This window comes from Geospiza fortis, unplaced genomic scaffold (genome assembly GCF_000277835.1).
Source record: "Geospiza fortis unplaced genomic scaffold, GeoFor_1.0 scaffold40, whole genome shotgun sequence".
NCBI classification, from domain to species: domain Eukaryota; kingdom Metazoa; phylum Chordata; class Aves; order Passeriformes; family Thraupidae; genus Geospiza; species Geospiza fortis.
In genome coordinates, this window is record NW_005054297.1 from 21,729,047 (window position 1) to 21,757,042 (window position 27,996).

General features: G+C 36.1%; 1 protein-coding gene across 4 annotated transcripts; it reads left to right on the forward strand.

Moving 5' to 3' along the window:
• Nucleotides 1-6: 6 nt before the first annotated feature.
• ASB5 (ankyrin repeat and SOCS box containing 5) lies at nt 7-27,995 on the forward strand. Of its 4 annotated transcripts, XM_031055260.1 has the most exons (8): nt 12,269-12,395; nt 17,746-17,813; nt 20,948-21,027; nt 22,082-22,189; nt 23,544-23,694; nt 23,827-23,961; nt 25,736-25,927; nt 27,286-27,995. In XM_031055260.1, exons 2-8 carry the CDS (start codon nt 17,756-17,758, stop codon nt 27,411-27,413), a joined length of 852 nt encoding a protein of 283 aa, XP_030911120.1. In that variant the 5' UTR covers nt 12,269-12,395; nt 17,746-17,755; the 3' UTR covers nt 27,414-27,995. The 4 variants fall into 4 exon arrangements, with proteins under 4 accessions (XP_005415597.1, XP_030911113.1, XP_005415598.1 ...); XM_005415540.2 differs by lacking the exons at nt 12,269-12,395; nt 17,746-17,813 and adding an exon at nt 7-247; XM_031055253.1 differs by lacking the exons at nt 12,269-12,395; nt 17,746-17,813 and adding an exon at nt 7-247 and having other exon boundaries at nt 23,896-23,961.
• The last annotated feature ends 1 nt before the right edge of the window (nt 27,996 follows it).

A 27,996-nucleotide genomic window follows, 5' to 3' on the forward strand; every position in this document is an offset into this window, starting at 1 on the left:
CAACACATTTGAGAGCCCGACCCAAACACTGACAGAGGTTTTGCTGCAGCAATGACTGTCATAGAAGAAAGTCGCCCTTTTGCACAGCAGTTATCCAATGTCTACTTTACTATACTTTCACTTTTTTGTTTTAAACTTTTTGTGAAGATCAGCCTTGCTATACTTAGTCATTTCTACATTGTGAAAGGAAACCGTAAGGAAGCAGCAAGGATAGCTGCTGAATTTTATGGAGTTCCTCAAGGACAAGGTATATTTGTATATACTCTGTTATCTCAGCTGTTTGGGGATTTAGTTTTTCAGGTAATTACTTATCTGATAGCCTCATTTGCATTCAGTTTTTCAAGTGATATGTGTGAGTGGGATATTTGTTCTGTACTTGTTGCTGTGTATTTTATAACCAAAATTATCTGTAGAAGTGTTGTTAGATTATGTGAGCTTTTTTTTTGTTTGTTTGTTTGTTTTTAAATTAACATTAAGTTGAGAATAAAACTCGAATATCGCAGCTAGTTTTCTATTTGGAGAGAGGCCTAGTTTTAAGATGGCTGTGTATAAATAAGGTTGCCAAATACTTCCCAATCTGGGACTATTTTCCCAATTGCTCCTAATGTTCCCAGATTACCATGCATAGTTAAAATTTTCCATGTTTGGCATATGATTATTTTGCACCACTCTAGTGAAACTAGTCAAAATATTTCTGAAAGTTATGTCTTGATTAGGGTAAAATTTTCATATAGTAATTTTTTTGAGAGATATAGTTCTCATATACCTTGAATAAGTTGTCTCTTGGCACATAGCAGGAACCTTAATAACACTTTGCCAGGGCCAACTTTTGGGCATGTGTGTGGAAACCTTTCAGATTTTACTGGGTTGTAAAGCTCTTGTGAAAATTCCTTTTTCTGTTCACACTTGCAGAACTTTGGCAGAACTATTGCCCCAAGCTCATCAGTAGTGAGGTATCATTTTCATTCAGTTCTTCTTTTGTATTACAGAGCACTCTTTCTTCTAAATTGTGGCATGCTGGCACATGACTGAGCCCTGATTTTGCTCAGCTTGGGATCCCTGCTACCTCACTTGTCTTTATTATTTTTCGTTATATTCTGGGATGGCATCAAGCTGAGTTAGGCAATGGAACAGGAAGACTTGTCTTGCCTCTTGCTGCCTTTATCACTCATCCCTAGGTACCACAAATGTGAAGACAAAGCCCAAGTTAAACATAAAGGGAGAAACTATTGAAATGAGCCAGAAACAGTTTTAAACTCAAAAGATTTTTTCAGTCTTCAGTGTTGGGACTAAAGCTAGACATTTGGTGTAGGGGTGTTAAAATTTGCAATCCAGAAAGAAAGGCTTAAATCCTAAAGCAGGAATTAGCTTACTTTGCAGATTTACTTGAGATGGCTTTGTATCATGTGCTTTCTGCACAAGCTCTGAAACCCAGGGTTTTTACATCTGAGCCTGTTAATGGCACCACTTGAACTACTGAGCATGTGTGTGTTTGTGTGTGAGTGTATGTGCAGATATAGATGTGGGAGGGTGTGGGTGTGTATGTATGTGTTCACTACAGCAGGGTGGGAAGAACACAGACAGGAATACTTGCAGAGAATGGGGAAGGCCTTACTTGAAGTCAAGAATTTTTTGCCAGAAGCTGCTTGCTAGCTCTAAGGCAGCTCTTTATGGGAAGACCAACACATGAGCTGAATACATAAGGAAAGAGACTTGGGAGGAACTGGAGTGAAAGGAATAACATGCATCAGGCTGGAGAATACAATAGTGTTTATGGTGTTACCTGTTGCTGAATCCAGGAATCTGTAATTCAGGCATTTGTCAAAAGTCTCATCTCATACCTAAAGAAATTTTAAGCATTAAGTATTACTAAGCATTCTAGTAGCTGGCCAATGCAAAAGGTGAAAATCTATCACTCTTGCAGGTTACCGTTTTGGTCAGGTAGCAGAGGTTTTTATTGATTTAAGGATCAAACATATGGTAGATTTTCTAGTTTTCTGCTTGTTTTATTAAAAGAAAATGGTTAATGCAACTATTTTGTGCTTAAGTTGGACTTTTTACAGTTCAACATCAGTGTGCCTTCATTTTTCGCTGTCCAGCTTGCAGTGGTTGGTTCTGGATTTGTAACAGTTGTAAGCACATCTCCAGCTAGTGTTACAGAATCTGCTGTTCATCCATTTGTTGTGACTTAACAGCAGCAATCCTTGCTCTTTGGGATGCAAATAATTCTCCTCAGAATCATTATTTTATCTTATCTTTTCTATACTTTAGTTCTATGTCTGTGGAAAGAGGCATGCTAGTGTCTGAACTCACAGTGTGTTGTGGGGTTTGATTTTTTGGTGTTGGTGAAACATAGGGATGCCTCAGTAGAGTTCATGTAATACATGTAACAAAATATCCTGTTAAAAGTGATATCTAAAAGATGTACAATAAGTAACATGAAGCATGAAACTGCTTGAAACATTACATTGTAAAATTAAATACTGAGTATCCTCCTAATTAATGATCCATTCTGTGTTTTTTCTCAAGTAGTGGAGAAACCTTGGCAGAAAAAACACAGCACAAAGAACCACCAAGATAGATGATTAGCCTAGCAGCTATCATTAGCTAATTGAAGTTTATAGTGTTTCAATAAGTAATTAAAATTAGAGGAAATGTTTACTTTAATTTTCTAGTTTTAACCTGATTACATACTCTCAAAATTCTGTTAGGAATGGTATTTTAGGTTTGCTTTTAATAACAAAAGATTACTTATTGCTGTTATAATGCCTTGTCTAGGACAGTGTGCTATAATTTTGAAGAAAAAAGAACCTTTGTAAATAATGTGCTACTAGGCACAGGCATTATTTCATACTTTCTAAACTGACCCCTTGAGTTAAAATAAGTTTTTCTTTTATGAAGTCTGTGTAGTTGAGGGTGTTTCAGGTAGAGAGAGGTAGTTTTTGTTGGAACGCCTTTTGTCAAACTGAAGGTATAGAGGTCAGTCCAGGAACTGAGGCCCAGGGATCATGCATTTCAAGGATGACTTACTTTATTTTGTCACTTTTTCTCTATCAAATATAAAGAGACAGCTTTGCCTGTGTCATCTGCTTTGTGTGGTCTTGTTGCTAAATGGGTCATACTTTATTCCTTAATATTTCAGGAATGTTTTCAGTTTCAATAGTCAGCAATCTACACTCCATTTATCCTTTGGATCTCAAGTGCATATGAATGGCTGGATAACGTAACAGTCATTAATTAAAAATTATTATACGGTTTATGTGACATTGAAATACAGGAACTAGATCAGTGTTCAGCATCAGCTGAGACCAAAAAAGTGCATGTAAAAGCTCTACTAATTATAAGGCACTTTCATTTGCTTATGGAAATGATGTCTGAGTAAAACTTTTCTTGTGTATAGCTGAAAGGTACCTTCAGAGGTAAATTGAATGTGAGTTATCTGGTGAATGTTTGGCTAACCTGTTTTTTAAATGCTTAGTAATAGTGATTTCTGCAGCATCCTTATGCAACCAATTGCAGGTTTTCTGTCCTCATCACTAAACTGCTTCCCACTTCCCCCAAGGGTGACCTAAATCTTTATGTCTGCTAACTAAATTCATGAAATATTACTGTTTTCTCTCTGTGTATGAGAAGTAATCAATTTAAGGACTATTATAATGCATTTTCTTACTTCTGCTGTTTTGGTTTTTTTTTTCTTTTCTAGAATAAAGTAAAAAGGATTTAACTTTGTCTGTCCTGTGAAGTCTTATTTTCTAGCACCTGGACTTGCTGCAGTTGCTCTCCCTTGGACTTGTGCCAGTTCATATATAGTTTACAGACATCTTTACTGATGTCTAATTTCCCATGTTAAACAGAGTGCTCCAGCTGAGACTTTATGAGTGTAACCAGGGAACTATTAGTTGTATACAAGTGGAACACTTATGTCATGTGCCATGTATATGGCACCCTGTGTAATACCTCCTGGAATGATGCTGCCCCCTCAGCAGTAAAGTATTATGGATAGAGGCTGTAGCCTGTAAGCCACATGTTAAAACAAAGTCACTGTATTGTGCATTTGCTTTTTCCTCTCTACGTACAGTACTTTGTACTGGCCTTCAGCTAATTTCCTGCTCCCTTGGTATCAGACAGTTTCTCTGTTTTACTTGTCTGTTTTGAATTGCTTCCCTCTGAGCAGTTGTAGCATCTACAGTTTAGTGTCATCTACTGTCTGCATAAAAATAAATACATTATTCTATCATTCACAATATTGAAGCCTGAATAGCACCAAATGCAGGACAGAACTTTGCAGTCTTTTACATTTACTTAAAGTGAAGACCTGTGTCCTAATAAGCTATTAGAGTTGAATTTTTTTTTCAGTGAAGTCAGTGTTATTAGTACCATAAAAAATTAAATGAAAAAGGGATCCATTCTATTATAAAGGTGCCATTTTCTGGGTTATTTTTAACTCTGGCACTAATTTTGTAAACACCTACTCATAAACACTTGCCCCATTGACTTGAAAGGGACTGATTAGTTGTTTGGAGCCCAGTGCTTTCCAATCAGGGACTAGAGCTCTGTTAGAAATAGGTTGTGGTGCCTAGTGTTTCTTTATTTATTGTGTTGAGGTGAGCATCTACATATTAATTTCATTTGCAACTTTGCAAAAGTCAGTATTTTATTAATTTCTTTCTTAATGGGTAAAGATGTAACAAGTATATGTTTGCTCCATTTTTAAATTCTGTGCCCTACAAACTGATACACAAGAATAAACTGACTTGAAAATTAACTTTGAGTATATTTAGCTCCTTAGCAAACTATGTGTAATGACAGTGACCTGCACAGTAACATTTCTTGTCTCATGGTATTTCCAGATCTGTGAAGAGTTAATAAATCAGCCTTTTGTACAGCTGTTGCTGGATGAACACTGGAGGGTCAAAAGCAGCTTTTAGACTCTTCCTACTATACCAACTAACAAGTCATATCATGAATGTGCTCTGTGTATAGGAGCACTGGGTTGGAACTTCATATGAGTTTTAGGATTGAGGTATTAGTGCTGTGGTATGAGGTGATTTCAAAGTTTGTGGATCAAATCTAAAGAATTAATCAATTACCAGATGTTTTGGATCTGTAAGATACAAATTCTGCCAAAAAATACTGGCAAGATCTTGGTTTGTATGAAAGAGCCTATACTTTGTTAGTAAAGATAACTTAATGGAAGGAGGCGTAGTTCCCACTCATAAACATTTTTGTAAGGCAGAAGATGTCTATTTTATCAAAAGTAAACATAATGCTCAGTAATAGTCAAAATCATCTACAAGCAGAAAGTGATAGAGAGGAACCTTCTTACAAAAAAAAAACCATAATTTGCGGAGGTTAACATAGCATAAACAGCAAAGAGTCATGTGCATATACAGATATCTGGGGTCTGATAGACAAGCTAAGTAGTTCTGAGAATGTAAAATGATTTGTCTTAAATATCATATTTTTTAATTATGTCACCTCTTTTCACAAAAAAATTGTATAAAATTTCACTTTATCCATAAGTGTGTAAGTTAAAGTTACTTGAAAGCAGAAATTGTGTTTGTGGTATGCTTCTCAAAATACATTCTGGTTTTGCATAACAGGAGAGGTGAATATGCACTGATTTCTTCTAAGGTTAAGAAAGTCTACTCTTGAATGACTGTAGCAAATTCTAAGCTACCCAACTTTGTTGTATCTTCCTTGGTCAGGCATGGTAGGAAAGCTCAGTACACTAGTTAGGCTAAATTAAGCCATTGACAGGACTGTGGTAGTTCAGTCTACTGGAGTCTCCATCTTCTCCCAGAGACTGGTAAATACTATGATGTTTTCTGTTTCCTTTTTTGCTTGTACACTGAGAACTACTTGGGTAGTCCCAAGAATATGGTCCTTAAAATACAGCTCATAAATGGACAATAATGTCGTGTTTCACTGTTAGAAATCTACTGTTTGGATGGCTTGTAGTGAATGATTAGAGCAAAGTTTTCATATTTATTTTATCCTAACAAGTTGCAATTGATAATGCCACTCAGCAACAGTTGTTAGGTAGGGAAGATAGGCATGAGGCATTTTCTCAACTTGCATTCCACAGAGATCACAGTTCTATTAATAAAAGCCATACAAGACCTCTCTTAGCTTCCTGGATACAATGGAGATTCATTTAGCAATGATAGGAATATTATATGGCATACCTATTCACCATACCACTTGGTGTAAGGCACCACATTTAGCATTTGTTTTTCATTTGAAGCACGTAAGCTAATGGTGTAAAAATGCTTAAGATAGTGTGAATTTTCTTTTTTGAAATTTTAGAGGGGTTTTTTTTTTGGTGGAGCTCATCACATTCTCTTGTATGCCAAATAACTTTGCCTAGTATGGCAAATGACTGCCAAAGAAGAGTCATACTGCAGAATAACACCAAAAAGGCACCTTCTTTGAAGGAAGGAAATGACACCACATATTGGACAAATACCAGAACATTATTTTGTGAAGAACATATTCTACCTTAAAGAGGTTTTGCTCAGATTTATATGATGCAACTAAATTGGCATGGCCTTAGCCCTGACTTATTTGCAGCAACAAAAAGCAAGAACATCTGTTGGCAAGCCAGTTACTTTTAATTCAAATTTTTTCATTTTTTACATCCCTCATCTGAAAGAAAATTTCTGAGGCCACAGAAAAATCTAGTGAATATGTATGCTGTAGCCTGTTTGCCTGCTTGCCTGTCTAAAAGAAACTCATATAGCCTGTCATGTGGATTTGTTTGTGGGATTTGTTTTTTACTCTTCTGTATATGTGAGGACCTCCTTGAGGTCCACTAGCTGCATTTTTTGGTTGGTTTCATTCAGGTATGCCTCCTTGAAATGTATTTTTTGTCTGAATATGGACCTTAACTTGTCACCCACCTAGGTCCCATTCGCTTGCTTGGAGTGTACACTCTAAACTCGCATGGAAATGCCCTTCATCAATTGATTTCTGTATTTTTCTGTGTGAAATGAAGAGTAAGCTTATGAAATAATAAAAGCACAAAGAGAACATTATGAACTCTGATGTATCTTAAAACCTGGGGTTTTAAAGGTACATAGCAATACAACTGAGCAATAAGACTGAAAGGCAATCTTGGAGCAATCTGTCTCCAAGGCTTTAAAGAGAACTGGTGTTAAAGAAAATACGCAGAAAACTGCAGTATTGGCTTGGGGCAAGCTCGGTTGTACCATCTGCACTGGTCTTTCTTGCATTGGTGGGGCATAAGGCAACACGGGAAGACCAAAATAGCAAATCTCCCTGAAGGTGATGTTCCTTCCTTCAGCCACTGGGTTTTTATGGCCAGGGTTTTGCTATTCACATTCCTCTCTTGTAGGGGATGTTCTCAAACACTTGCAATGCAGGCAAACAGTGAGTGAACTTCTGCCAGTTAGAGGATGGTGGCTTGGGGGGAATTGCATAGCATGCCTGAGTACTGAGCTCTGCTCAGGACTGCAGCAATGCTGGCTGGCTGGCTGGCCATAAATCCTTTGTGGCATGCTGCATCTGTTGCACCAGTGGATGTTGCTCCCTGCCATGTCTGGAGCCTTTCTGGCAATAGATATGCTCTTTCTCTTTATGGCTGTTCTTTCACCATAATTTACTGAAGATTCTCTCTGGGGTGCCCTTTACCACTCCTATGCTGACTACAAGATTCATACCTGTGTCTGTCTTTTTGACAATATCTGAAGCTCAGGCCTGCTTGGTAACTGATTTGCTTAGGTTCTGCCCCATGACTTCTGTAATTTAGTTTAGTTTACTAAACTAAAGCAAGTATTCTGTGTTACTGCATGAAGAGTCTGACAGGTACATATTGCAAACAACCAAAAAAATATAATAAATGTGTCATTGTTCTGTATTTGACTTCCTGGAGACCTGAGACAAAGCCTTTATCGTATCAGAAGTTTAAATATTTTTTCAACCTTTAGTTATGATTCCAGCATCCAAGAACATAAGGTGTAACAACTGTAGAAATCTCAGGAGAAGAGGTAGGGAAATTATTGGCCAGACAGCCAGGCTGTTGCCAACGTCATCATCTTCTTCTTCTTCTTCTTCTTCTTCTTCTACTACTACTACTACTACTACTACTACTACTGATTTGGATTTCCAGCTAAGAGAGAGTGATGAAATTGTATTAAGAGTATGTAATAGAATTTTTTTAGTGCTTATAGTGGTGTAAAGAAATGTCATTTTATGCTGAATTAACTAGTGACCATTAAAGCATTATTTACCTATCTGCTGGTATTTGTCAAGAGGACTGGTTGGTGATCTGGATAATGCCTAAGCTTCTGGTTGCCTGCTAATGATACTTGCCATGAAAAGTATGGCTTGATGCAAGAATCTGTTTAACAAACAAATAAAAAGTTGTTCCAGGCCTTTCCCTTTTCCCCTCCTAGAGCTTTATCCCTGTACTTTCATGGTGCATTTATGTTCCTTGGCATTGAGCTGGCACTGCAGAATGTAACAGTGGCCACCACTGTGGCCTTGTAGGATGCTGTTTTTGTCTGAAACCACAGGTCCTCAATCTTTCCTAAAATTTGCTTCATCTTGGCAACTCCTGCAGGGAGGAATGTTCAAGATTCCTTTTGGTTTGTTTTTGGCAATGTCAAATAGCAGGCCACTGCTGGGGTACTGGCACTGAGCCACAGGGAGTCTGTCTGTCATTTCAGCTTCATGGTTGCAGGGTGTGGATCACATGAGCAGGAAGAATCAGTTTCTAGTCCTGTTCCAGAATTTAGTGTGGCACGTTCCATGCAGTCACTGTGACCCCATAGTAATCCTGGTCATGAAAACAGAGTAACCTGAAAGTACAGAACAGTTTGGGAAGCAAGGTGGGTCATCAGTTTGCTGTTTTGAGATGGTTGCACACAAAATACTGATCTGTGACCTTTGAAAATGGTGCAATTTTGTGCAATTTTTCCTAAGATAAATTACTGTTGTAGGAGTTTGGACTGTATTGCATTGGACTGCATCATATGTTGAAAGGTCAAGGGGGTTTGGGTATTGTTGGTTTTATTAACACATTTTGTGTGTTACCACAATTGCATCTCAGATGCCTTAAAAATAGTCTTGAAAATAGAATGAGTTCCCTGCTGAAAGGGAGGAACAAAAATTTACTTCTATTTTCATTCCCACCTGTTAAGAACTGTTGCCCCTTTAAACTCAGAGCTATGTGCTGGCATGGAAATTTTGAAACTTTACTCATATTTCCTTTTACAAAAAGCTGGAATAAAAGATTTAGAGAGTTTCCTTCAACACTTCCTCTGTGTTATAAATTTGAACAGAACTAATTTTTAATAAAATTTTATATAGTGCCTTTTTTAAAGCTTGTATGCTAATTTAGGCCAGAATTCCAAACCCATCAGTAAAGTCCTCTGGTTTCCTTACTCTCAGACTGTAGCATCTGCCCCTTCCCCTGGCTACTTTTTTGAAGGCAACTGCATTGCTTCCATGAGTAAATGTAATCTAAATGCTGGGCCTAACTGCTTGTTTGCCATGTCAGGAAAAATAATGGTCAACTTTGTTTTTTACATGCTTGGACATCTACTTAGACTTGTGTTAAAGGTTTTCTGGCAGATTTTGGAAGTGTTTGAATGTCTTCTATAGAGAAAAAACTGAAGAACATAATCTCAGGACTAAGCCTAATTGCTTTTGTAGTTTGGAATGTTAATAGTTTTATTTCCTAATGAAGTTGAAGGATACTGATTTTTATTTTGCAGCTTATGTAGCCCAGGGCTTAGATGGTTGACGTGAGAAGGATCACGTAGCAATTCCCTGCCAGAGGTGGAAGTGAAATAGCATGGTCTTCAGCCTTGCTCCATGGTTTTAACCATGTTCATTCCCTCATCTCAAGTATATTTTTAACATAATTTCATTTCAGATGATTTTTGATGCTGGTTTAGCTGGTTTTTTTTTTTTAATCTTGTGTTTGTGAACTGTTTTAATAAGACTTTTAAATGTTTTTTGCCTGGAGGTTGAATGGTTGGTCATAGCAGAATTTAGTGAGAAGTTCCTTCTGGAGTCCTGAACTGGATAAGCTTTGCTTTCTTTAAAGCACAAAAATGCATATTTTTTAATGTCCTCTAGAATATTCAAAGTAACTCAGTGAGTGGCAAGATCTATGAAATGTCACTGTTTAATGGAGATACTTTTCCTATAAGCCATGCTTTGGAAGTGGAGGGTTTTGGGGGTGCTCCAACTGCATGGGGAGCTCCTTGCTTCCTGTGCAGTTGTCTGCAGAAGAGAGCAGGTGATGCTGGCTCCTGTGGGGCTCTGCCTCTTTGAAGCCATGGCAGCTGTCTGAGTTCCTGCTGCTTTCCTTGCTCCTGCCAGCCACACCTCCCCGACAACTAAGAGAGAGCAGAGGCTGGAATCAATGTGGGAAGCATTTGTATGAAGTCCTTCCAGTTTGTACCACTCCTGTAGAAAGATGCAGATTCATTCTCAGCTGACAACCTCACCCACAAAACTCCTACAAAAAAATGTAGATTTTTTTCTTGCCAGACCACTGTCAATTCCTGCTCTGCAGTCTCAAATGCTTTGCTTGATCCTGATCCCTCACCACCTTTTCCTGAGAGTCCTGGAATTCCATTCCAAATGGAAATTTAAAACTGAGATGAGCCTCAGAGCCATGGCAAGTACAAAAATTGTCAGTTTATTTCTCACAGGAGAATAATGCTGGTATCTTCCTGCCGAGGCACATGTTACATGTCCCTAGTATGCTCTCCTGTTAATTCCCCTTCCAATATTTATTTACTTGGAAGAAAGCATAATTCCAGTATTAAAGTGATATATTTATAATGTCCCATTTATAATGAGCCCTTTTGTGAAAGCTCTGTTTCAGATTTACATGCAGAGATTTGATATGTTGAAGTGCTTATTTCAGTCTGGGAGATATTCTGGTTTGGTCAGCTAGATAAAACCTGAGGAAAACAGTTGTCTGAAGGCAGCCTAATGTCTGTGAGCGTGCTGTTTTGTTCTGTGTTGTCAGAAGAGCAGTACCCACCTGCTTCTGTTCTGTAAAGGGTGCAGCACTATTCCAAGTGAGACAGCTCTCATGTGCTGCAATTTCAAGGTGAAATTTGCAGCTGCTCCTTCTTCTTCCCCTCACCCTATCTACCTATAATCTTGCCTCTGGTTTTCTCCTAAAGTAAACCAAGAGGGATATAGAAAATTTCATTAAATAGCTGAGCATTATTTCAGAATTTTAGGGATTAAGTTTTGTCAGGTACCTGAAAAAAAATAGTGAAACTCAGTAATGTTGATTTGCTTGTTAAAAATTTACAAGTGGCTACTTAATATATCTGTAGAAGAGCATAATGAAGAAATACTACAAGGAAATGCCAGGGAGGTAAAGGTGGCATTTTAACATGTTATTATTACAGAGAAATCACTGTCTTTTTCTCTGATGCAATTTTATCATGGATTGATTCTCTTTGCAGATTTCTGTTGTATAGTATCAGCTGATTACATAGTAATGAACAAAAAATTCAAGCAGTCTTTGGTTGGTTTTGTTACTATTTTAAAAAAATATTGATCTGTGCTTCTTCTGGCAAGACTACAGCCTTACTTTCACAATGGGATCAGACTTTCAAAATAATTTTTTTTAGTCAAAACATGCTTTTATTCAGCCTTTAGTTTCATTGACATTTGTAGGATAACTTGCCCCTTATTAAAAAAAAAAAACAAAACCAAGAAACAAACCATAGAAAACCAGGAGTGTTTCAAAATTTCACGGATTCTCCTGAATTCTAAAATCACTCTTTACTGCACATTACATATGAGTAAAACCTGATGCAGTTATAATTGTTGTTACTATTATTAAAAGCATTTCCATTCTGATAAAATAATTTCGGTTTTCTATTTTAGGCTGCTTGGTATTCAAGCAGCAAAACATTTGAATACTTATGCTTTGAGAATCTGTTTCTTTTTTGTGTTAAATGATTAAAAAATTAACACCCTTCCATTTAAATCATGTAAATAGTTAAGACTCATGCTGTAGCTAAGCTGATTCTTTCTCTGTTTTAAAAATAGAAAATGCTGGAGCAGTCTTTCCCTTCCCCCACTCTGTAGTCACTAGTCCAAGCTAGTAAGTGTTACTGAATGGATTTCAGTGTTGTAGCCATTCTACAGTAAGTACAGCAAGATCCTTTGTGAGAAAGCGAAAGGAGGAAAAAAGGTGGTAGAGATCATTTGTGGATGTTCGTCAGAGCAGAGTACCTGCACCAATGACAGACAGGCTTTCCTCGAGAAACAGATCATGACAACAAACACTGCTGTGCAGAGGAGCCAGAATCTCCCCAAAAGACGCCTAGAAAGTGTAGGGGAGTGCCCTGCAAAACGGAAAGCTAGCTGGGGCATTCTGACCAGCCAAGGTTAGTATAGCAGCCATTTCAGAAACCGGTACTGAAATATGCTAAGCTGACCCAATTTATGATGGTCTAGCTATAAAACTGATTTTTGGGGTTTTTTTGTTTGTTTGTTTGTTTGTTTCAAGCTGTAATGTAAATGCATGCTTTTGTTAGTGGGACTTTATTGTCTTGCATGGGTTAACACAAGGGTATTGAGGCTATTTTTGTTCTTTCTGCTCTCTTATCAGCTCATCTAAAATACCATTTCTTGTTTATCTGCCCTATTTGTTTTGTGCAAGTGTTTAAGGCTAGACTTACCCTGACTTTTGGTGTCCTGTCACGAGGTAACTGGATACTAAAGGTTAATTGTTTACTATGGGGAACTAGGGAATGAAAGGAGGGGGAGGAGTAAACTTTACGTACAACTTTATGTGTAAGGAGTCTATAGATAGCTGAAATAGAAGGCAATAGAGGAACACAGGTGACAGAATTATTCTCCTGTACAAAGATACTAAGGGAAAAATATAATTGTAAGGCTTTCCACAGAGAAGTACTTAGGAGGTTTTTGAGTTGCTGAACGCTGACATTTTCAACAATGAGGAATAAACTCTGTTAGAAGTGTTTAGGACTCCTATTGCCTGTGCCATATTTTCCTGTAATTTTTTTTCCATAGTCCAAGTGTGTAAACGGGGGCTTTGAATAATTGCAAGAGTCTTAAGAGGAATTTTTTTGAAAGAGTGATCATAATTCCATGATTTAATATTGATGGTATCATAAGGTTTAGAGTGAAACAAAATAAGAAATTAAGGAAGTCAAGCCTGAAAGTGATGATCATATGATATAAAATAAAAAGATAGAAATGTTAAAATAGTCAATGAAAGTAGTAGATAGGCGTGAGTTCATATGTTGTACATAAAGGAACTGTGAATTTACCATGTAATATATAGCTATATATTAGCTAGATTCTTAAAATATATTCTTATTCTTAAAATACCTTTGATGATTTCCAGTATTGACAGTTTTAGAATGAAGCAATATTCAAGAAATTAAGCACGTTTCCTTATTTTCCAAGTAACCGTTTGAATGCAATGATATTGTGTGATTGCATTTATTCATCAGTTTTAATATGCAGAGCATCTTTTGCCCTCATATTTCTCACTTTTTGGGCTAAGATTTCCTGACCTAAAGAAACTTTTATTTATGGTCATTTTAGCTTGTTAGGTCAGTATTTTCCAAAAAAAATTTGGACAATATCCCTCAGCTGAAAAGAAATTTCACAACAATTTATCAGTGTTAGTACTAACCACTCCATTATATGGTTAAAGGTTAGGCTCTCTTGCTGCTCTTAAAAAGAAATAGCTACAATTATTCTAGTTTTGAAATTCTCAGAATCTAAGTAAAATATGGAAACTAAAATTTTCTGTAGAATCCATCTTAACAGGTTCTAGCTATTTAGAGCCTCTTTGCCATGCTGGGAATATACATTTATTGATAGGCATCCTGAAGTACTGAGAGACTTCTGTTGCACTTAAGGCTTCTGATTGTTGCAGTGCACTTGAATAACAAGTATATCTTTTATCAACTCTGAAGGATGCTTTTTTTCCTTCCTCTCTATTTCATCCATGCAGGTGTCCAAACCTGACTTGGTCTACAGGCACCCTTGCAGAGCGAAGAAAGTCATACTGCAATGCAGTCTGTAATTAAATAGGCAAATTGGAAAATGAGCTGCAAGTGATGCAGAGGGGGGAATGTATCATAAGATTAGATAGAAGGGTGAAAGGATAGAGTCAAAATGGGAAAAGGCCTTCAGCCTACTGGCTTGAGGGCTATAACACCAAAATCTCATGGATGTGACAAAAATTACGCACTGGGCCCAGATTTGCTGCACAATTGCAGCAAATTTCTGTTTGTAAGGTTCAGGATTAGGCCTTAGGCTGCATTCACTCTCAGGCAGTCTGGGAAAAGACAGAGAATTCTCAGCACAGTTTGGGAAAAATTGTTTGTACTCTCAATTAAGACTGAGACTGGGTTTGAGGAGCAGAATTATTCCAGACTTTAATCTTCAGAGTCTGAACTCAGCTCAGAATGTCCATAGGCCTTTCCTGTCACCTTCTAGTTGGGAAGGGGACTGAAAAACCCTTACTTTGTTTTAGTGACTTGTCCAAGGAAATAATAACAGCCAAAGGATATTACCAGCTGCTCCTCCTACTCAAGTCATATCTGATGAGGATCTAATAGATTACTGAATTTGGAGATTTATGTGATTTTACATCTTGGCATTCTAGCTAGGGCATACAGACTTTGCAAGCTACTTTAGGTTAGAAAAACATCCAGACAGTTGTTGATGCTTCGAGAAGATGGAAAAACAACCTGTGCATGAGCAATGGATGTGGAGCTGTGGCTGTGCTTTCATGTGACACGAGAAGGGGCCTGACACACTCCTTCCCACACGTGCATGGCTGAGCATAGAGCCAGCAGTGACTGCTGCTGCTCCCACCATTAACATTGCCATCAGCTTCACACAGCTTAATGTTAATTCTGTTGGGAACCAAGCAAGCTGTGTTTGGAAATTGCTGTTGTGTTATTCTAGGCTTTTTTTGTAGAGTTCAGCGGCTTGTGTTTTCTGTAGGAAAAGTATGCAAAAGTGCAATGCCAAACACTCGAAATGTTACCTGTGCCACTCTGATTTGACCATTCAGTGCATTATACCCCAGTACTTGACAGCACCGTCACGTGCAGTGCTCTTCCACAAAGCCCCAGCCTCCTTAGCTGTGCAGCGTGAATGATGTTCTGAGAATGCATTAGTTTTATACTCAGAAAAAACATACCCTGTGTTCTGCTGTTTGATGCAAAGGTTAGAATCATGCGGTGAATGGTAGGGAGAAAGGGTTAGTGTTTTAATGCCCTTAAAAGTAAATTCCATTCTTGTCTTTGGAACCTATGTGTTTTAAGACCAATCACCTAATGTAAAAGCTTTTTGGCTGATCATGGTTATTATTATCTAAAGCTGTGAAAGTTCAGAAGCTCAGAGCTCTCATAACCATAATCAAACTGTGCTTTTAGTGCGCACTCTAATGTTTAAGTCAAAAAAACCAAACTGTTAGAATGGTTTTATAATTCAAGCATTAAAACTCTGTCTTTTAGTTCCTTAGTTATAAAATAGTATGAATTGATGATGTTCTGATATAGGTTAAGCAGGGGAGTTGAAGTATTCTTTTATCATTGGGACAATACCATGAAAAAGGCAGTAGAAAATTAACAGTGTTACAGTGAGCTTATAGTTTGGATGACATGTCTTAAAGAGATCCTGCTAGACCTGGAGATAAAAAAAATTTTGAATACCAACTCATTCACTGAATGCAACACTGGAATGGCAAAACTAATATGTCATATGGTGCAGGTGCTGTTAGACACAGAACTGTGTGGGAAAGCTTTGCATGGCTTTTAGGAGTAGGCAATTGCTAGCATTTACATTTGGAATGAAGCCCCCAGGTTGAATATTTAAAGTCTACATTATGATAAACAATAGAAAGTATACTGGTTTGAATCAATCAAATTTTCATTGTTTGTATACATACATATATATATATACACACACAGTTATGTAGTTATATTGTTAGAGAATTTTCATATTACTTGAAACATTGAAATGACATATGTAAATGCCACTTGAATGACATCTTCTCTTTCAGACATATTTTAATAATCTCTAGCTTAAACTCTAATTCTCTTGGAGTTCTTCAGTGTTGACTGTTTGAACTTCATTTATTAAAAAAAAAGTGACTTCTGTTTTTCTGGTCATATCTAATCATGATAGTTAAGCATCATAGATATATTTCTTAAAGTTTAAATCCTTCATTGAAGATTTTTTCAATAGTTTTCAACATAAAATATAAATTAAGTAGTAGACATGCTTCTTTATCCTACAAAGGATTTAGACAAATGAGTAATTTTATAGTCCCACAATAAAGATCTTTTCAAACCTAGTTAGATATATAAAATATCAGACACTTTCAACAGCTGGGGTGAAGTGATTCTGTTGATCTTGGGACTCTGACGTGCAGGGTTTTTCTCTTTAGTTATTGATCCTGTATGTTGCTTCAGTTGCCAGAAGCTGAAGCACTCAGAATGTATCTTAAATAAAAGGTAACAGTGCTTGTGTTAATACATAGCTTTTGTTGGTTTTGCAGAAATAAATATTAGCTACAACGCTTTCCAAATACTCTGTGTTTCTCATCTCCCAGTAATGAGCTGTGTCAGGCTTCTATTTTCAGTTCTTCTTTGATGATAGTGCTTCTTCTGATGGCTGGGACTCCATCTATTTAGCCATAGACCAGTAGTTTTTTAAAGTGCTGAGCCCTGGTATAAATACTCTCCCAAAAAGAACTTTATTCATTACAGTTCTCCTTTTAAAAATCTAGCCTTTAATGTACTTTTTATACTGAGTTGAGGGTCGTTGTTTTCTTGGTTTTTTGGGGTTTTTTTGGAGACTTCACAAATTTTTAGAAATAAATACAAAAGGAATTACATGACTGGAGGTAAAGACTATTGTGAAAATATTTTTACTTAGTATTTTACTACTATAATTGTAATTTCAGGAATGACTTATGGATAATTGCAGGTAAAGGATGTAAAGGAGCGAAGTATGTAGCGAAATGTGAGGAAAAGAACATTAATGACTTAAAAATGAATCAAAGTCAAGAATTGCAAAGCCCTATTTTTGGACGTTTTCACTGCTGAGAATAGCTATCAACGCCCCAGCTGAAAAACTACAGAATATTTTAGAACATAATTGAAGGAATAGCGAACTACTAAAAGAAAAACACAGTTCAGGTACAGCTCAAACAGCATTTGAAACGTGTTCAGAATATCTTTGCTTTTCTTTCTAGATGTTTTCTGAGTAAGTAGTAAAATAACACAGGGACATTTGGCAGTGCTTCCCTTAAAATCTGTGTACTGATACTGATTTTTGGGGACAAAAAACTATGTCTTTGCACAAGGTTAAAATAGAAGGAGTTTTTCCTGCAGTTTATTCATGTCAAGGTTTTCTTGATTTCACTGTGAGTTTCTCTTGTACTGAAATTCTGGTTAATCTGTCTTGGAAAGCCAGTGCACAGATACTGGCACTTTGAGAATTTCTTATGTTAAAGAAAGAAATGTGAAAAACTGACAAAAAAGGGCAGCAGTCCTGTACCATAAGAAACTGACAACTTGTACACGCTCATATATTCAAAGCTGTGTTTACTGAAGGCTGGAAGTTCGTATTACAGGGAGCTGCTGATCTTCCGAACATAGCCAGGGTGTTTTAGGAACAGGTCCAACTAGCAAGAGCAGGGTTTTTTTATTATTATTTTAATTTTTTTTTATTTTCCAGATTGAAAGAAATGAGTAGGATTTATAATTGCAATTGGCTGGAAGTGCCATGGGGAGATGGAGATTTAGGTATTGTATAATAATTTGCAATTTTTTTTTAACTTCACCTGTTAATGCAGTGAATCTATTCTTTCTTGTTAATGCTTACAAAGCAATGATGCTTTGTAATAGTTTGCCCTTCTGGTAAACTATACATCAGAGAACTTGGAACTAATGTGGCTTCTATGTACAGTTAGAGATACTTCATATTCAGCATTGTCAGGGACCATAGGGAATTAATGCATTATCAATTTTGGAATAGACTATTTTTGCTACTACTGCTATTACAAACACAATGAATGAAAGTGTTTATGTTTTTGCTAATGACTTCTAAGTGAGAGACACTGTAATTTGTAGATTAGCAGAAGGCAGTAATCTAGGTAAAGAATTAAAGAACGCCTTTGATGTTTATTTATGGTAAATATTTATGTTGAACATATTCTTGTCCCTGTGATATTTAATGATGAATTACTGTGTATATCAACAAGTCAGTTGGAATGTTAATTTTCTTTTTCCAGACTTAGTTGGCACAAAATTGTTCTTCAACTTTTTGGTTTTAGATTTTATTTGTAGTAGAGATGATACAAGCATTTTGCATTTTATGGATTTATCAGAAACAGCTGGCTGCTGAATATCTCTGTCTGAAGATAGGGATATAAGGTGGGTCTAGGTGCAAACCAGAGCTTATAACAGGATCTGGCATAATTTGATTATCAGCTGTCACTGGAGTAATTAATAGAAATTCTTCTGATCAATCCAAGATGGAAGGAGGTGAAGGAAATGAAAGTAGAAAATTGTTGCTTTCAGATCCTATCTGCATCTTTGTTGTGTTTATACATGGCTACAAGAATGTCTGAAATGTGTGTTGAATGAGCATAAAAGCCTCATAAGTCTTATGATTTTATAAGATGTTTTTCCCTATAATCAGTTCTTTTTTTTTCTTTCCATTGGGTAGGATAAACTGAGAAAGAGATGTTCTCGTCTATAGAGACAGAGGGACAAAATTACCAAAAGCAACCTCTAAATACAGATTTAAATTTGAGGAATTTTTTGCAGCACCCAGCAGGATAACTTAATGGATCTAATTTATTTGAATTAGAACAACTTGAGTGCTCATTCAGATACTGCTGCAGAAGAAGAAAAACACTGATCAAAATACTTATAGTGATGTCACACATCCAAACCATAGTACAATAAATCTATCTGAGCTTGTTGGTATGACAAAGAAAATGCTGATGATTTGTCAAAATGGAGTCACTTGAAGGTTTCTGAGCTCAAGGGTTTTTTAATGTATAATAGCCCTTAAAATCCCAATCACTTTGTGTGTGTGGGAGTTAAGGGGGTTTTTTTGTTTGTTTGTTTGTTGGGTCTTTTTTTGTTTTATTTGTTTGTTTTGTTGTGTGGGTTTGGCTTGTTTTTTTTTCTTTTTCTTTTTTTGGTTTGATTTTTTTTTATTTGGACTATCAATAAGAATTTCAAAATATTACATTAAATAAACCTGAAGTAAAAAGTACAGGGAGTAATGTGTGTGCATGTATATGTACATGCACATAGATGACCAGAGCTTAGTGCAAATAATTCTGCAATCAGCTCTGTGTAGTCTTATGATAATTTAAATAATCACCTGTGCTTTTGTTTTGCCAAGTTTTTGATCTCAGTAGTATTCAGTAGTGCTGAGTCACAAAGTGCACCATGTTCTCCAAGATGCAGTCATACTTCTGTCTAAGTTTTAGTCTCATTCACTAACACCAGTAGGAAAATGGAGGTTTTATCTACAATTTCCTATTGAGCACCATTCCATATGATTTAACAAGGCCCTGATTTCTTTTCATATTGAATAGGCTTAATCTTGCCGTCATTCTTGATGTGATTTGAGGGGGTTGTTTATAGTAAACAAAAGTGTACTTTCTGAAACAGGCTAGTGGACAGGAGTCCAATAGGAAACAGAAACAGGGTCTATTTCTGGGGTGTAGTTATTTTAGAGCTTAGCCTGGTGACTGCCAGTGATTGAGCAACAGCCTTTGCATTTCAGGCTCATTGCTTTGCCAGTAAATGCAGTGGCTGGCTCTGTAGGCAGTCCCTGCCCATGGCAGAGTCAAACCTGCACACTTGGAAAAGTCATCTGCCAGTGTTACCAATTCATCATGCCAGGCTAATTCTCTCTGCGTTTCTTCAGGAATTTTGGGCAGCTTGATATAACTCACACAAGTGATTGTATTAGTATTTTACAGTTCTAGTGATTTTGTTCTTAGAGGAATAAATACTGATAATTCATAATACATTTTGAAGATGTTTTTTCCTTGCACAGCCTCTCAAAACTGAATTTTCAAAATTCCTGCCATAAATCGGTTTCAGCTCTGGCTGCAACCTTGGCTGGCTAGAAGGGACCTGTCAGTGTGCAGTCTTGCAGAGGAAAGGGCAGGTCCTTCAGCAAGGGGTTTGGGATGGCTCTGGAAGCTGGGCTGGGAGTTATGGAGGGTTATGTGTGTGAATGCAGGGTTGTTGTTGGGTTACAATTTTTTTTTACCTTTCTCTTTTGGGGTGATAAATGAATGAAAATAAAGGCCAAACCTTTACTGTAAACATATCTAATTATTTTTCAGCCTAATAGTTTATGGAATGAGAACTTTGACTTTATATCTTCTTTATACTTTTGTAATTTTTTTACTGTGATTCTCACTGTATTTCTCTCCTTGCACTTGTGTAGCAACTTCAAATTAATCTGACCATACATAAAGATTCCCACATTGCTTTTCATATAAACCAAGTTCTTTGTGACTTCTTCAGGCAGCCTTACGTCTGGTTTAAGTTCAAATAATGCCTATATTCCAGCTACTAAGTTTTATTATGTGTATTAAAAATGAACAATGCAAAAATAGAAGTGGAATATGGTAATTAATGAATTTATTAAATCAGATTACTGATCTCAATATATCAATATTTTGTTCTGTGGACCACATAATGATTTATTTGAGATGTGTACAATTAATAATAGAGCATTTTTTTACTGTTTAGAAACCAATCATTTGAATCTCTAAAGAGGAAAAATTAATTTCATAGGATATTTGACTTCAATCTATGCATCATATTTTCTGCTTTGCTCTGTGCATTCCAAACCCTTTCTAATTCATATGGCTTATTCAATAAATGTTGTTATTATATAGGTTCTTGGGCAGATCGCTCACCCCTGCATGAGGCAGCCAGCCAAGGACGTCTTCTTTCTCTGAAGACTTTATTGTCACAGGTGAAGGCTCTGTTTTTACAATTGCTTTTATTTTTAATGTTTTTTAATTTCTCAGCATAGATTATTAATGGAGATTTATTATGCTTTGTTTTGCTTTTTTTCACTTCAATTTTTCAGAGTAATACATATTTAGGAATTTTTCATATTATAAGATTTAAGCTAGTATTTTAAATATTTCCTCTGTATGTTTCAACCCCCATCCAACCCACCTCCCCCCCCCCCCCCAAAAAAATAAAACCCAAACCAAAATTGTGTGTAAATTTATGTCACTCTTCCCCTCTTGCATGGTATATAAATCAATATAAAGGGGTTTCACTGCTTTAAGCCTTTGAGTAAATAGAGCAAGTCAAGAAGATACTAGTTAACAGGAAGAATCACTGAAAGATTCTGGGTTTTGCATTGTTGTCATTTTAAAAAATAGCTAATATCAAAGGGAGAGGCTGTAAATGCTAAATTTTAATATTACAATATTGTCCTATTAGCTACTTCAATATTGAAAAATTATACTATAGAATACATTTGATGAAAACAGGTAGACAAAATTGTTAGTTCTTAAGAATCAAACAACATCTACTGCAAAAAATTTAGAGGGCTTGGTGATTTTATCAATCCAGTAAATGTTTTCTTTGCTAAAATTCATAGCTTTGGATATTTCAGCTCTTAAGTCACAGGTTGGTAGAGTCATAGGAGAGTTCAGACTCAGGTCCTTGTGGGGTTTTAAAGATTACCAATACTGGAGATGCAACACCCTTTCCCTCATCTGTTTCAGGGTTTTACTGTCCCCAGTTAAATATTTTTCCACATAGCTACTTGGAATTTGCCATGTTCTGTCTTGGGTCTGTTGTCTTTTGCCATGTCACTGTGCATCTAAACAGTCTGCAAATTTTGTGCCTATTTCTGATTAAAATTAAATGCTCACTGAGGATTAATTTATTGCAAGTTGAGTTTTAAGCCTATTTAGAGTATTGTAAACTATTCATTTGAACAGTAGTGTGAGGAAATGACTCTAAATAGGTTTTGTATGATCTTTAAATAACATTCAGATCTATTTTAGGGGTACAATGTAGACACACTAACAATTGACCAAGTAACTCCACTCCATGAAGCCTGCCTGGGAGACCATGTAGGATGCGCAAGAATCCTCCTTGAAGCAGGAGCGAATGTAAGGCTTTGGTTTTGTTTTCTTTTATATGAAGTCCAATTCTAACCTTGGCTTAACTGAGAAGAATATATTCCTTGATTTTAATGTAATTGGTCTCTACTTACCCTGTTGGCTAGGTTCATCTCAATTAATTACAGCTACCATCTGAATGCTAGCAAATGAGAGTGATGGGCAGCCACTGAGGCAGTAATGAGTTGGAGTGAATCTGTTAGCAGTCTTCATTATGATATTTCTCTTCAAAAATATGAAATGCATTCCTCTACTTTGCTGGATCCTCTTGTTTTAGGTGGCTTTCAGGAGGCTTTTCTTTTAATCTTCAGAATGTCTGCTGTCACACTGCACCTGTGTGCTCTTAAAATTCTTTGGTATGAGTAGAAAAAAGCACAGTCTCTTTTCTGTGCTCCTGGCATAGGTGGTCTTATTTTTTATCCCAAAATGAAAATGGGACTTTACAGATCACTTTCAGTGCAATGTCTGCTGACATCAGAGTTCAAGTGCATAACTTCCCAGGTCTCTGATCTTTGTAATGGAAATATTTATTGTTCTTAAAATTCAGTTTGCAGAACCATGTGGAAAATATCTGTGTTATTATAGAAAAATAAAAAAAGATACATAGATATTTCCAAAGCAAATTTCTCCCTACTTCATCTAGCACAAGTTGTCTAAAGATATGAAAGTATAAGAAAAAAAAAAAATTCCCACCTGGTTTATTTTTAGTATTTGTAATTGTTTTGGTGGGTTTAGGGGGTACATGGAAGAAGATCGTCCAGAGTCCTGGAAGGAGCCTTCTCCTCATAGCTGTGTTCCTCCCTTTAGTATTATTAGGCCTCACAAACTTGTCTACTTTGTCTTCTTACTCTCTCACACTGGAAATATTCAGTTGAATAGTGAGGTTGGTATTAAAGCAGTGAGCCTATGCTATTAGCTTTGTCTCCATGCTATGAAATATCACTTAAACCTGGAGACACAAACTACAGAAGAAAATGGCAAATAATCCTCAATTCCTGCCAGAGCTGTGGAGAGAAGATCCCTTTATCCCATTATTATTCGAAGTGTAAATTTTCTGTATCATTGAAACAAGCTCAGTGCAATGACTTTTGAAAATTATTTACTGCCCAGATGCCAATATATGCTCTTTAGTATTCCAGGTGTTTTTTTCCAACATACTTTAACAAGAATAATAGTAACAAATTCCAACTGAGAAGCATGGTAAGAGGAAGACAGTTTCACAGAGACTTGTCAACTTGTTATTTTAACTAGTACTTTTTATTTTATGCAAAATATCCAACTATTTCCTGTTTAAAAATCTACCTTTCTTTTAATTATTTTTGTAAATAGATTTTATATATTCTAGGTAAATGCTACAACAATTGATGGAGTGACGCCTTTATTTAATGCCTGTTCGAGAGGCAGTGCAGCATGTGCTGAGCTGCTCTTACAGTATGGTGCCAAAGCTCAGTGGGAGTCCTGTCTGCCATCACCAACACATGAAGCAGCCAGCAGAGGTAAGAAATTAGCTCCTCAATAAACATGGAGCAGCTGAGCAATGTCTCAGTAAGAGGGTTAAGAAATGTGTGTGGTTTTGTCCATGAGACAGCATACCGAAGGTGAGCAAACTGTCATGCTTTTACTGACAGGTCACAGTGAATGTCTGGAGGTACTGATATCCTGGGGTATAGATGTTGACCAAGATCTTCCTCATTTAGGAACACCTCTGTATGTAGCTTGTGTTTCACAGCAGATCCATTGCATTCGAAAGCTTCTTTATGCAGGTATGTCATGATTTAAATAAAATATTACTGGTCTGCAAAATAAGCATATTGTACTCACCTTTGAACTCAGCTGTGCTCAGCCAATTGAGGTGGAACCCTTTCTTGCAGGGGTCTACTTCAAAGTTTATGCTGAATCATATTTCTTATAATTTACTTTTTTTTTTTTTTAGTGCCACAGTAAGCTTAAGAGGAAAAAAGGAAGCAAGACCAGTAATAATGAATGTTTAAAATTTTCAGCACATAGTGCAGCTTTGTAGATATTAATTTTCTGTAGGAAAAAGAAGGGTAAAAAATGAGTTTTGAGAAATTTCATATATTAATCATTGAGATTTCAGTCAAACTACTTTAGCAATCCCCCTTTAGAAGTCCTCCTTGCTTTCATTCTTCAGCAAGTTCTGACTGATCTTTGCATGAGGCCTAAAGGCTGAGTTGCAGAGGGAAGGGATGAGGTAAAAGGCATCTGATCCTAAATTTCATATTATTTATTTAATCAATGGATTAGAGATGTTGAAGGCTGGCTCTGTTTCAGCACAAGTCCAGGGACACAACTGGCATAGCTGAAAGACAGTTTGGTGCATTTCAGGTATTTACATACAGGGCTTGCATCCTGCAGAACAATTAATTAAAATGTATATGAATATAAGTAACTACTTATGTAAATTAATTTTTTTCATGTTTTATCAGTTAGTGAGAATGCATTAGAAGTTGAAAGGCAGATAGACAATGACAATGAAATAAGCAAGAGAATGCAGAAGCATGCTCCAGTTGTTAATATTAATATTAAGAACAGTGAATTATTCAGATTTCAGATCCAATTTCTAGACCTGTGACATTATTATTTTACTCAAATGGACATTTAAAATGCAAACAGTGTTGGTTCAGGGAGTAAAGTTGGTACAGCAGGCAATTTTTGGTCTCACAAGGTCAGTAAGAAGCCTGAAGAAGGCCAGGTTTTAGATGAATCAACAGCTTCCCTTCTGGGGAAGGTAAATTCTTCCGTAAGGGAGAATTCTTCCATAAGGGAGATTCTTCCCCTTTACTAGTATAGTTTAAATTTGTATGGATTTTTTTTCTTGAATATGAGTGCATTATTGCAAATTAATTCAGTCCATTTTAATTTAAAACGTGTAAAAAATTACCTATTAATATAAAAGTGTAATCATTAGAACCCATGGATTGAGAGATTAATGGTTTGGGGTTTTTTTCCCCTATTAGCTTTCTTGACTGTGAATCTCACCTTAATTAAAATTAAAACGAATTTTTAGATTAATAAACAAAGTTTGGATGGGATGAGAGTCTATTTCAAACCCTTTCCAGCTTCAACATGTGAAAAATTATAAGGCATCCAAGATTCTTTCTTGACTTGGTGTACTCACAAAAATATACATACTAAACTTCAGTTTAGTGATTTTTTTAAAGAGTTAAATAAGGAAAGTATATTTTTTATGTAGTACAAATTTCCTTAAATGTGTACAAAAGGTGCTTTTTTATGATTAGGCAACAGTGATGCTCACGTTACCTGATTGGTACCTGATACCTTTTTAGCTGGTTGTACTTAGATAATAAAACTTAGGATAAAAAACCAAAACCCAAACAAAAAACTGATGTGATTAGTTATAGTTCTATGCAATAAAATAATAATAAAGTGGCTAAATACACTGTGGCATTCCAGGTCAGTGGTGGTTTTTGTTTGTTTTGTAGCCTCATCTTTCTTACTCAATAGCAAATATAATTAATCTCTTCTTACATCTCTTTATGTGCATCTGCCCACCAGGTGCCAATGTGCAGAAGGGAAAGCATTTGCAAACTCCTCTCCATGCTGCTGCCCAGCATTCTAGTACAGAGATTGTAAACTTACTCCTTGAATTTGGGGCAGACATAAATGCCAAAAATTCAGATTTTGAGAGGCCTGTTGATTTAGCTGCCCCAAGCAGTTTAGTGGAGAGACTGCTGCTCTTCCATGAAGGTAAGTTTTAGATGCTTATATTTAAAACTGCAACTTGTATTATTAAAAAACCAAACCCACCTAGAAAAACCCCCAACTTAAAAGTCCAAACAACCCATGTTATAGAAGGTAACACTGTGCTGTATGAAATGAATATATGAGCATTCAGCTAATTTCCTTTCTAACTATTAACATACTCAGCAATATTTAGCCTCAGGCCACAGCCCATTGATGAAGCAGCATCAGAATTTATACAAGCTGAAAAAGTATCATCATATGTTTATTGGGTGTTTACTTAAGTAGACATTAAAGCTACATTTTTATTGGTTTTTACAGACCTTGTTAAAAAGAACCAGAGTATTTAAATTTCAGGTTAAAAATATCTTTCATTTTGGTCAGCTGTCATAATATTTTTAATATGTATTTTATGTGCATATAAAGCAAATTATTTTGATTGTGGGCAAAAAAAATCATAAGAAGTTTAATTTTCTAAGTTTTCTTTACAAAATTTTAAAAACATGAGAAACGGGAGACTAAAGAGTCTATAGTTCCACAAACCTCTTAAAGGTCTATCTGCTTTGGTGAGAGAAAATATTCCAAAGGGAACTGGACTTGTTCAGACTGAGCTATGTATAATGTAAAAATAAGCCACAAGAGAATGAAACTATTTTAATAACCATGGGCATCTCTTTAGAGGTGAACTGACAAGTAACACTGATTCATGTTTTCCTCCAAATAAACCACCCTGTAGTCTGAATCCTTCTAACAAAACCCCTCTAAAAACTGTATGTTTTCACAAATTTACCAAGACCAGTAGTGTTTTTAAAAGTTAGAGCAAAGAAAAAAAAATACATGGCATGAAACAGATACAGGTTAATTGTCCAGAGAAAATAGCATTTTGAAGGAATGGGGGCAGAATGATAAAAACATTATGATTAAGTAGTAAGACCACTAAATATGGTCCAGGATCTTAGGGTATTTTGCCTGTTTATTCTTGTTGCAGTGATGCATTGGTAGTGCAGCTGGTAGTGCTGTAGCAGGTATGTAACCTGTGCTGTGAATAAGAAATCCCAAAACAACAGGTCTGAAATTTTTTAAGTTATTGACATCAGATATTTTCTGGGAGCTGGTTTTTAATTTAAAAAAATCTGACCTTGTCTTGCTTTCTTTAGTATTTCCCTAACTATTATTAAGGTTTAAGCAGCTCCAGTCTTTATCTTTGAGGGCAGAAAGGCAGTGAAGGAAACAGAATGAAGAAAAAGGTCAAATTTGCAAAATATGAACTTTTTTTTTTATAAATCTATTATTGTGTGAGGCAGTTGTTAAACTAAGTACTGGCCTTTATAACTGTACAATTAAACTCCTTTCTTTATTTGCAGCCACACCATCCTCTCTTTGTCAGCTCTGCCGACTATGTATCCGAAATTACATAGGAAGAGCTAGACTGCACCTTGTTCCACAACTCCAGCTGCCAACAATACTTAAGAATTTCTTACAGTATAGATAACATAGTAATTAATTGTTAGAAACTTAAATATAGCGAGTACGTTTTTTTTTCTATGTTTATTGTACGTTTTATCTAAAGAACTGCTGGGCGGGAAAAAAAGCCTTTTGCATATTGCTTAAAAAAATGGTATCTTTGACACCTGGTGTTGGAAATGTAATAGTAACTGGGAGCCATTCAGCAACTAGTGCCAAGGTGCTAATCCAGCTGAATTGGTGTGCTGATACTCTGGGACATGATTGTATAACTTTATTTAACCCTTTATAGCTTTAGTGCTGTTAACTTTAGTTGTGTTTATGTTTTTAGAATCTGTTTGACACACCTCAACCACAAAGAGTTTGTTCATTACTATTTGTTAAGTTTGTCCATTTGGAGTCAATATTTTATGTATTTTCAAATTTCTGTTGCTCGCGTACCTAAAAATACTTGGTAATGGGTGCATTATATGCATTGATAAAAATAAAACAATTAAACATAAATTCTTTTTCTTTTTCTTTGTATAAAGAATTTATTAATCACAGTGAGAAACTTCCTTTACTCTTCCTCACTGCCTGTGCTGTGGATTGCAATTAAACTGATGTGAACA